The sequence below is a fragment of the Colobus angolensis genome, unplaced genomic scaffold (assembly GCF_000951035.1).
Source record: "Colobus angolensis palliatus isolate OR3802 unplaced genomic scaffold, Cang.pa_1.0 Scaffold97, whole genome shotgun sequence".
Classification (NCBI taxonomy): domain Eukaryota; kingdom Metazoa; phylum Chordata; class Mammalia; order Primates; family Cercopithecidae; genus Colobus; species Colobus angolensis.
In genome coordinates this window covers 723,037-734,250 of record NW_012123709.1, presented here as the reverse complement: position 1 = coordinate 734,250, position 11,214 = coordinate 723,037, and the positions used below count along the sequence as shown (strand labels likewise).

General features: G+C 54.0%; 1 protein-coding gene across 1 annotated transcript in view; it reads right to left on the bottom strand.

The window, feature by feature from the left end:
• The window catches only part of PLCB2 (phospholipase C, beta 2), a 20,686-nt gene extending 13,086 nt beyond the window's left edge, over positions 1 to 7,600 (bottom strand). The window contains exons 1-7 of the mRNA XM_011932715.1: positions 7,213 to 7,600; positions 3,644 to 3,721; positions 2,964 to 3,032; positions 2,145 to 2,285; positions 1,946 to 2,025; positions 1,811 to 1,864; positions 1,632 to 1,707 (exon numbers count right to left, since the gene is read on the bottom strand). Coding sequence (XP_011788105.1) covers positions 1,632 to 1,707; positions 1,811 to 1,864; positions 1,946 to 2,025; positions 2,145 to 2,285; positions 2,964 to 3,032; positions 3,644 to 3,721; positions 7,213 to 7,296 — 582 coding nt within the window. The 5' untranslated portion in view covers positions 7,297 to 7,600. The remainder of the gene's footprint in view (positions 1 to 1,631; positions 1,708 to 1,810; positions 1,865 to 1,945; positions 2,026 to 2,144; positions 2,286 to 2,963; positions 3,033 to 3,643; positions 3,722 to 7,212) is intronic.
• Positions 7,601 to 11,214: the final 3,614 nt, after the last annotated feature.

Genomic DNA, 11,214 nt, shown 5'->3' with positions numbered 1-11,214 from the left:
AGACTCCGTCTCAATTAAAAAAAAAAAAAAGAAAAGAAAACAGTTCAGCGGTTTCTCAAAATGCTAAATATAGAGTGACCACATGACCCAACAATTCCACCACTGAGTATATACCCGAGAGAATTGAAAACATGTTCACACAAAATCATGTACACAAATATTCATAACCAAAAAGTATGAAAAACCCAAACATCTACCAACTGATAAACAGATGAACAAAACGTGGTATATCCATACAATGCAATATTATTAGGCCATAAAAAGGAATGAAGTACTCATGCATGCTACAACATGGACAAACCTTGAAAACATTATGACAAATGAATTATGACATTGAAGAGCACATATTTATGATTTCATTTACTTTACCACCAGAATAGGCAAATCTACGGAAATAGAAACAAAAAGTACTTTTGTGGTATTCATGGATTCTGCGCCTTTGCATTCCTTCCCTCCCCCCAAAAAAACATTAAATGTCTTTCAGAATCACACTGGAAGGCCAACATCAGTCTTAGTTTGGAGCAGAGGGTCTGCGCAGGAGAGTCTAACTGGATCTCCCCAGACCCACCCCTGCCTCTGGAGCTTCAGCTCCAAGCAAAGTTGGGTCAGTATCCTCTACTGAGACACAAGGAAAGCAGATAGATAAGGAGGACTGAGCCAAGTGAGGAGCTCAGGCGGCAGGAGAGAGGGAAGGTGGATGTGTGCTGACCACGGGTAAGTGGCGCTGGCTGTAGGGGAGCCTCAGGAGCCCATTCCTACCTCTCCCCAATGACAAATTTGGATCCCTGTGACTGACTGCATCAAGGAGTCACCAGCTCCACAGAGCTGTGGCTGTGGGGTAAAGGCTAGTCCTGGGATTCATGTGGGTAGGTAATCAATGGGGATCTTAGTTTTGTTTATTTATAATGTTCCAAATTCTTACCAGGAGAAAATGCTCCATGGGGCACAGGTTGGGACCCACACAAGAGGACTGGCCAAGCAGGGACAAGGGCTGAGGTCCTTTCTGCTGGCCAGGCTTGAACCCTGGCTCAGGGCCGTATCAGCCCGGAGGGCTCCTTTTTGTAATTCACATAAGGTGCCTCATGGGGTGACCCTGCTTACAACTTGTAATTAAAATTTAATTATTTAACTAAAAAGACAGGGAAAAAAATGCTTTTCTGTACAGAGCAGAAGTCTGCATCTTGGCAGCTTCCGCCTTTGGTTCAGTTCCTCTCCCCCATACCCTGCAGACTTCCAGATCCCTGCAGACTGCCGCCTGCCACCACAGACCTTATCTCGCTCCTCCAGGCTGAAAACATTCACGCTCAGCTCCCATTCCCAACACTAGACTGGGAATGCACGCCGTTTCTGCTGTCTGCCCTGAACACAGTCCGTCAACCACAGCCCCAGCACCCCCACCACCCAGGGTAGGGGATACAGACAAACCTGCTTGGAGCCCAGTGTCTTACCCCCTTGCCCTGGCTCCACCCCCGTGCCTAGTGTCAGTAACCAGCAACCAGGGTTGATTGGCTCTCCAGGCTCTTGGCTGGGGCTGTGATGTCATCTCTGCTCCCCGACCCACTATTCCTGGCCAAGTTGCTTTCTGGTGGGGACAAGGATACTGGGGGATGGGGGAGTGCGGATCCACTCACCTTGCCTTTAGGGAGGTGGCAGGCACTGAGAGCAGCTTCCACCCGCTTGCGGTCAGCAGGAAACATCTGGAAAAAGCTGAAGGGACAGAGAAAGGCACCAGGTAGAGAGAAGAGTCAGGACTAGAAAAGAAAAGCTTTGGGGAGCCCCTGGAAGCCTGGGGAGGGGTTGGGGGTCTCACTTCTTCACCGGAATCTTCCCCTCAGAGTTGAGCTGCATCTTGAGCTTCACAAGGCTAGGGGGCAGAAAGCAGCCTGTCAAGGCCCAGGGCTGGCACACTTAGCACCAGGGCTCAGGCCAGATAGGGGGCGCTTACATCTTGTCCAGGAAGGTGCTGCGGGAGGCGTTGGCCGTCAGCGGATGCTTGACTAGGGCCAGTATGTCCTCAGCCCAGACCTGCAGGACCACAGAGAGCAGCAGTCAGGCTCCTGAGCACCCCAGCCCAGGCCTGCGTCTCTCAGGAAGTCCAGGCTATCCCAGGGGCCCAGACCCAGGCCCAGTGTTCCCTGGCACACCTTGCCCACGTTCTCCTTGTAGGAGACGAAGTTGTGGAAGGTGAGGTCCACCATGTCCGGGCCAGACACCACTGTGAGTGTCTTCAGCAGGAAGCTGTTGTCAGGAAAGTCCATGTTGAACACGTCCCGGAGCTTCTGGCTCTGCAGCACGTGGTGGCATGGTTAGGATGGAGGTATGCTCCCTCCCTGCCCAGCGTGGCTCTCTCTGGCCCTCCCCTCAGCCACCTGGGCTGTGGCCCACTGGGCAGAATCCCATCCCCATCCCAGGAACCATAGGCCTTAGCATCTTCCTGTCCCTGACTCTAGCAGCTGGGATGTGAAAGAGAAGCCCTGAGGAAAAGGTTAGCCAAGGTGGCAGGCGGGCGGGGGCGCAGCCCTGGGAGTCCTGTGTGTGTTGGTTGCCACTTTTGTTTGAAGATGGATTCTTAGCTCCCAGTCTCAGAAAACCCGCTTCCCACCAATCCCTTCCTCCAATTTTCCTACCAGCATTAGACAAATATAGGCAAACTAGTCCCTGGGTGGGGGTGTAAGCCACCCCTCCCAGACAAGCTGGGGTGCTTTAGGGGCAGGAGCTGACCCCTCCTCCCAGATCCCTGCCATCTCAGCTCACTGTGCCCAGTTCTGAAGCTCAGAGCCCAGGCGAGCCCAGGAGCAGCCGCTCCCCTTCCTTGGCTTCCGGCCACAGTCCTTGCTGCCCAGCCCAGGAACCATTCCCTGTGCTCCAGAAGTCAGGCTTCCCACCCCCACAGGGACCCCCTGCCCTTGCCCCATGGAGCTAGTAGCTGTGCTTGAACCTGGGCTGCTACTGGACACACCTACCTTGGGCATCTTGGCAAACTTCCCAAAGCGAGTGTCCCGGATGCTGGTGATATCCAGAAACTCCATCTCCTGGGGGTGGGGGGGATCCCAGTGGGAGCAAAGAAGGGATGAGGGACAAAAAGTCTAGGTCAAGAATGAGCACCAGGGAGAAGGAAGTTTCCACACCCTTCAAATCTTGGCCAACACCTCTCTCTAGATGCCAGGGCTGCCCAGGTCCACCTGGACCCCACCTTCCCTTCCTATGGCCCAGGTTCTCTCTATTCATGCGGATCCTCCTCCCTTCCCCTCTGTCCATTCCTCCCTGGCAGGGAGCTGAAGCCTGCAGTGTCTCCTCCACCATCCTGGACCCTCTTTGGCTTCCCCTTCCCGTCCTCCTGCCCAGCCGCTGGGGCCTATCTCTCATCTCCCAGAGCCCCAGGTCAACCCACAGCCACAGGCAGAGCATCAGCCTTCAGCAGCAGTGCTTTTGCCTGTCTCTGTCTCTCCCCAAGGGATGCTAAGGATGGAACATTTGGGTAGCCACAGGTTGGCGTGACTGCATCCTCCTTTCCAGAGCAAACAGCCCCTACCCACAGGGGACCCCCTGGAGCCATCCTTCCAGGCCATTCTGTACTCCCCATCATCCATGCCTCAGTGGATAAGCGGGAGTCCAGGGCCATGGCACACAAGGGTTTTCTCACCTTACTTTGATATGTCCAGTATAAGTAGTAGCCCTTAGGATCCACACGGAGGATAACTGGAGAGGCAATTGTAGTTTCCTGCAGAGAGAAGGAGCCAGCACTCTGTTCCGAGACCTCGGGCCAAGCCTCCCTGGTCCACGCCAGGGCTTTCAGAGCTCATTATCTTCCCAGGAGGTGCCCACCCCAGAAATCTGAAGGCATTTCCTTTTGTTGTCCAGAGCTAAGCACCGGGAGGGACAGAGGATCTGGGGATGCCATTTCTGGAAGAGAAGAGTTTTCCCTTCTAAAGCCCAAATAGACTTGCTCCCTCTAGAACCTAAACAGGATCTTGGCACCTACCTCACCTCATAGAGGAAGACTCCCTACTGCCACCCAGGAGAGATTGACACAACGAGAGCCAAGAGTCCAAACTCCTGCACCGGCATCTAAGGTCCTGCACAATCCAAATGCCACCTAACTTTCCATATGCCCCTTCCTCCCTCCATGAACACCTCCTACTCCATCCATTCAACTGTCCCATAAAGACACCAAGCCTTCCCACCTCCAAACCTAAGTGCCCAAATCTCCTCTGCTTGAAATAACTTCAAAGACAACCCGAGCCCCCCAGCTTCTGAAAACGCTTCCTGAGATGTGCTATAGTAACCAGGGAGATGTGGGTCACAGACCTAGAAGCCCACCTAAGAAATCACCAGGGACTCATGGACTCCAGGACAACAAGCCTGTGCTAGACCTTGAGCTTGGTGCTTGGCGCTTGGTGCTTGAATGTGGTGTTTGCTGAATGAGTAAATGAATGAATGAATGAACTCACCTTCTAAAGTCCTGTTCCACTCACTCACAGAGCACATAGGCTATCTTTTAGTTTAATGGTCTTTGTATGTGTGTATAACAAGATGTTAAAATTAAGGTTTCCAGCAAGGCACAATAGTTACCACACACTAAAACAGACCAAATGCAGCATTTCCAAAGTAAATGATCCAAAAAATGTTCTCAGATCAGGGGTGGTTAGAGTACAGGGGAAAGAGAAAATTTTTGTGGGGAAGCCAATTTTGAGAAAGCTGTGTTGGGAGCTCCATTCCCTTACCTCCCCAAGGGAGAGCTGGAGTGCCTGATCCCCCACCTTAAGCCTAGTAAGGAGTTTCAACTCTACTTGGAGAGCTTTTGTGATCTCTTTTTATTATTATTATTATTATAATACTTTAAGTTCTGGGATACATGTGCAGAACGTGCAGGTTTGTTACATAGGTATACATGTGCCATGGTGGTTTGCTGCACCCATCAACCCGTCATCTAGGTTTTAAGCCCCACATGCATTAGGTATTTGTCATCATACTCTCCCTTCCCTTGCCCCCAACCCCACAACAGGCCCCTGTGATCCTTGAAGTTGTAGGCATAACAGACAGAGGTCGGACTTCTGCCCAGGAGAGCTAGTGGGCTACAGTGGGCTATATGTGCAAGGCAGAGCAGGGGTGCTGGCCTGTCAGACGAGCCTGCACCCTTGGGCCAGCAGATGCGTGGGTATTTGCTGGGGTCCAGGGTGGGCCCATGGGAGAGTGGGGGCAAAGGGCCTAAAGCCACAGGAAGCTGAAGGTAGTAACAAGGGGCTGAAGACATAGCTGTGAGTGACCTCTAAAATGGAAATGCTGGGGTGACTTCAAGCAAGAGATCCCCATTCGAAGGGGAGGGTCCCCCAAGAATCCTCAAAAATGTCCTCCAGAGAAAGAATAAGCTTTAAACTTCTGCCAGGCTCAGAAAGCATGAGCCAATTTATGACAGCCCCTATTTAAATAGAACTTGGTTGCCCCTTTCCCACCCCCCTCCCTACAGCTCATGCCTAGAGGGGCCTTGAGCAGGACCAGCAGGGAATCCCACCAAGGCCCTTTCCATGGGGCCTCCAGACTACCTGAAACCATTCCTAGAAGGAGGAGGGTAGAAGACATTAATGTAAATAAAGGTTGGAGTTTTGATTATAGCCAGTTTCTGACATCGGACTGGGTTTTGTGATGAAAAGTGACCACTGGACTGTGTTACCTGAGAGTAAATGTAATATCTTGTGGCCTTGCAGAGTTTCTTTCCATGGCCAGGAGGAGAGCTTCTCCTACCAAATACACTGTAAAGAGGCCATGGGGATGAAATAAAGTTGGGATTTGGTTACATCCTATGTATTCTGCCTATTCAACATGGCACAGCGTACCCATGTCATCCACTAACTGTGCCGAAAGCAGCCTGAAAGCAGAGCCCTGTCTCACAGCAGCATGGGCCCTGTGGTTAGGCTTGGGACATTCTTGCTTGTGCAAGTCAGGATCCAGGGAACATCCAATGCCCTACCTTGGAGAGGGGAAGGGAACAGCCAGGTACACAGGTGCCAGCTTAGGAAGAAGGACAGTCTCCACTAGCCGCCAACCCGCCCCTCCACTGCCACCCTCTGACCCTCTGCCCAGTCAAGTTACACACACTGCCCAGAGGAACTGAGACAGGCCACTTCGCTTTTCATTCTGAGCCACTTCCCTCATTCCACAGGCTCCTGGGGCATGTCACCTCCATGCCACCACCACCATGCTACACCAACCCCACATCACTCCTAGGGAAGCAGGAAGCTTCTCACCACAGGGCCCCAACCCGTAGTCTTGAGCAGTGAGATCCCCTAGCCCAGCGCCAAAGGGCCTAGACCCAGACCCCCTCATCCCACCTCCCTCCACGCTAGCACTAAGGGCCGTCTTCCCTCCCCCACCCAGCCTTCATTTCCCTTCCTGGGACCAGCCCAGCACTCTAACTCTCAGACTGGGCCAGCCCAGCAGCCTCCCCTCCCTGAAGGAGGATCTCCATATTGTTCTCCCCAGCCTAAGACAATCCCTGGCCTAACGGAACATTTTCAGGGGCCAGGAGAACCAGAGGCTGGGAGCAGCCCCATGTAGGAAGGAACAGACACAGCAGAGAGAGGGCTGCAGGGTGCAGCAGCGCCTTTCCCTTCCCTGCAGACACGCATCGGGGAGCAATGCTGAGTCCAGCAAGAGGTAGCAGAAGTCAAATCTGTTCCTTCCCTGGAAGCAGAAGCCTCTAGTTCTCACTTAGGTCCAGGGGCCTTTCGTGGCTGCCCCCACAGCAGCGCAGGGGAGAGCAAGGCTTCCCTGGATGGGACAATGCCCGACGGAGGGGTGAAGGAGCTGGGTCTAAGCGCCCTGCCAGAGCAAGGGCAAAGCATCTGTGCTGGGAGCAGGGACGAGCTCACCTCTCCTCCTGGCCTCCCTCAGCTCTGGGCTGTACTTTCCTCCTGTTCTCTTGGGGGTTTGAAGGAGAAGAGATGCAGACCCAAATAAACTACCTCCAGTGACCAACCGGGCAGCTCACCAACTTCTCACACCTAGACACCGAGACTTGGCCCTGCAGCTGGGGACATGCACCCTTAACCACAGGTTTGTTTATCCAGGCAGTGGTGTCAGCTGCCTGGCCAAACCACACAGGCGCCTGGGTCCTAGGAGACATAAACCAATCCTCCCGCCCCGGCAAAGCCCCCGAGCAGCCCGGCCCCCACGACCAGGTGCCCCAGAAGCCAAGGCCCCTGCCCCACTTACATCATCCCATTTGATGAAGCGCTCCCCTTGGCTCAGATAGGCCTTCACCCTGGGGGGCAGCAGCACAGGGTTGAGCAGAGACATGGTGCCAAGTGTTCCTCTTTGGAGAGTCTGGGCAGACACAGGCGGGCAGAAGAAGGGCAGGAAGGAGGCCAGCCAGGAGGGGGAGCCAAGCTGGGCTCACATGGCACCCGTCCCTGAGCTGCTCCAGAAATCTAGGTGCTCTTATAGCCCCTGGGGTGGCCCTGGCTGAGTGCAGGGCTGAGCTCTAGCCAGAGGCCCATCTGCCTTGTAAATCACCCTCCTCCCACTCGCCCTGCCTGCCATGGGGGCCTGTGGTCACTGCTTCTGCCCAAGGAGGCAGAAGGAGGAAGCCCCCGCCTCTTCTGGAAGCCCCCGCCCCGCCCCCACACTGTGCCTCTCGGCACTTCCTGCTCTGGGCTTCCTTCTCTGCGCTGCGCAACGCGGAGAGGTGGTCATGAGGCCCAGTCGCCTTGGAGCCAGGGCCTCTCAGTCCCTGCGGTGGGCCCCGGTCAGATTTGGTCCAGGAAGGCTGGAGAAGGACGACATGGAAATCGACTGGGGAGACTGCTGCCCAGGCCTGGACGGAGGAAAGGCACAGGGAGCTTACTAGGAGAAAGGACTTCCTTGGGCAGGGGCCAGAGCATGGGGGTCTGACCCCAAAAGCTGGGACCACCACAGAGGCAGGGGTCAGGTGGGGACAGGACCCAGCTGGAATGGAGTGTTTTGAATAAGCAAAGTTTGCTGAACACACGGCTCCTCTTTCTCAATGCTTCCTCTCCATGAAAATGAGGTGCACATGAGGCAAGGCAATCACCCCCTCACCCACCTCACCAGACTCCCACCTCTGGGCCTCTGGGACTGCCTGGGGTCTGGACCCCCACCAAGCAGCCCCTGCCCCTGCCTCCACCGCGCTGTCCTCTGGGTGCCCGCCTCTGCTCTGCACCCCGGCCTGCAGCGGGACTGGGGTGGAGGGATGGCTGCTCTGGTTGGCAAGGCTCAGCCCCAGCTGCTCAGGTGCCTGACCCACACTCTGCCCCAGGCCCAGGGAGTTCAGCATCAGCCCAGCTCAACCCAGCCCACTTCCTCTTGCTTAATCTGCTCCTCTTATCGCCCTTCTTAGCCCAACTGGGGAGGTAGGGAGCTCTACCCATGGCTTCCTTCCCCTCTGGGGCCTGGCTTTCTGCCCTGGGTCCCCCGCCATGGGGCTTTGCATATCCCCAACAATGGTGGAGACCCTCACCCAGGCCCTAGAACTGTCTCGGCTGGAGGTCTGGTCCAGGGCAGGATGGAGGGTGAGGGAGGACACTCTTCTTGAGGAATTAAGACAATAAACTGCCAAGTGGAGGCTGGAGCTAAGGGAATTCCCAGCACAGAAATCATCTGCAGAAGAGCAATTCTAGGGCCAGAGGGATGGAGCCAGAACAGGGCCTGACCAAGCCTCCTGGAAATGGTAACAACTTGGAGGACTCTTCGTCCTCCCTTTCCCCGACCCCTCAGAGTCATCTCTTCTCTCTCCCTCCCTCCAGTCTGGGGCCCCTCTGGGGGCCATCTGGTAGCCCTTGCTGTTCTGGGTCCCTCCCTGGGGTCAGGTTCCCTGGATGTCTGTTTGAATGGATTTTGCAAGGCAAATCCCTGTCCCTTCCCAAAGCCCCTGCACCTGTCACCTGCCGCTACCCTGGTCCCAGCACCGAAGTCCCTCCCTTTCATCTGTCCTGTAGCCATCAGCCCCCTCTCCACTTTGGGCCTGGAGAGACCCATCCATTCCTCCCCCTCAGCCTGAGGAGGAAAGGGACAGGCTTCTCTCCTCACTGCAGGATTTCAGGCCTCCTCACTCTTTTCCTTTCCATTTCCAGCTCCAAATCCACAGAACAAAAAGCCTTGACCATCTTTACTCAGTGATGACACTGCCTTCACCGTTCTTGGGACCCCAGTTGTAGCTTCAGTGGGGGCCTGTCCTCTCCCGCACACATTCTGACCTCCTGCAAAGCTAGCTCCAAAAATGCAGAAAATCCAGGCAGTCAGGAGAGCTGAAAATCTTCATCAAAGAGGGCTTTTTTCTTTTAAAAATACATTTAGGTTGTAAAATGCGTGTTGACAAAGAAAATGTTATGTAAATATTAGTAGAGAAAATCAGGGAAGTTACATGAATGCCCCATTTGGGAAATGTGGCCTTGGGCTCCTGGGCTGAGCTGGGTAAAGGGCACCCCCTGCAGTGGGCCAGTCTTACCCTCAGGGCGGGCAGTGGAAGGGCAAGGATGCCCCCTGCTGGGTGCACTCAAAGTACGCATGTCCTGGAAGTTGCTGGTGGGTCTGTCATTTGTGACCCACGGGAACACCTATGCCGGAGAGATTGGCAGGTGGGAGCCTTGGGCCGTAGAACGTGGTAAGAACTTATATTCAATCAAGTGCTCCCTCCCACAAGGGGCATGCTTGTGACCTGGACCCCAGCACATATGTCCCAAGTTCATTTGTTCACTTGCCAGTGCTATGTGGGAACTCCATGCATTGGTTTCCCAGTTTGCTCATCAGAGAAGTTTAGTGGCAGAAGTTGAACTCAGACCTTCAGGTACCACAGCTACCAGCCAAATGAGAGAATCAGACTAGGTCGGTTTCTTATCTGATGCCATGGCTGTTGAAGCAGTCCTGCAAAGCTAGCAGCTCTCCTGACTGCCTGGATTTTCTGCATTTTTGGAGCTAGCTTTGCAGGAGGTCAGGATGTGTGCAGGGGTTTCAGGAGCATGGAACCCTGTTGTCCATCTTGGCCAAGGGCTGGCTGTCTTTTGGAGGGAAGATGGCTCTTCTGGTATCTGCTTCCCAGTCTGGCAAAGGGAGCCACACTCACCACTCTAGGAACCCAGCCACTTACTAACTGGTTTATCTTGTGATACTTAACTTTCCTGGGCCTCAACCTTCTCACCTGTAAAATGGGGATAATAATGGCTCATGGGGATGTTGCAAGGATTAAATAATATAATGAATGGTACTTAATACAGTGCCTGTGCAAGAGCTCAATAATACTATCATTATCATTATGAGTTATCATTGTTATTTTATTATTACTTATTAGCAGACACTGGCAGGAAAAATGGTAGGTTCTTATTCCTTCTTCCACAGTTCTTTCCACAAATGTCTTCACTGACTTTCCCTTTGGATTTTTCTTCCAGCAGTTCATGTGGATCAGGGGCTGGGCCCGCCTTTGCAGGGCAGACTGAGTTAGGGTTGCGCCTGACTGTGGACTTGAAGCAAGCTGTCCCCACACAGCCTGAACTCATGAAGTGATGAGCACAAGGGCTGCGAGAATCCTGGGCAAGTGCCAGCCTCCCACCAGCTTCATGCCACCACAGCCCCCCAGCTGATGAGGCACAGGTGAGAGTGCTGAGCTGCCCAGCTGTATGTCCATCTGTGGCCCCAGCTCCAGCCACCCTCCGCGTACTGAGAGCTAAGCAGAAGTGGAGGCATGGGCAAGGTTGTGTGGCCAACACTGATCCCTCGGGAAGGAGAGAGGCAATCAAGGCTCCTGTAGATGCTCGGGAGGAAGATGTTGCTTGTCCTCCCACTCCAAGCCCCTCTAGAACCCCAGGAGGAACCATCTGGGACTTAGAAGTGGAAAACAAACTGGGCGTAGTGGCTCACACCTATAGTCCCAGCACTTTGGGAGGCCGAGGCGGGCAGATCACGAGGTCAGGAGTTTGAGATCAGCCTGACCATCATGGTGAAACCCCGTCTCTACTAAAAACACAAATATTAGCCAGGCACGGCGGCACATGCCTGTAATCCCAACTACTCAGGTGGCTAAGGCATGAGAATTGCTTGAACCGGGAGGTAGAGGTTGCAGTAAGCCGAGTTCACGCTATTGCCTCCAGCCTGGGAAACAGAACGAGACTCCATCTCAAAAAAAATAAATAAATAGGCTGGGCGCGGTGGCTCAAGCCTGTAATCCCAGCACTTTGGGAGGCCGAGGCGGGCGGATCACAAGGT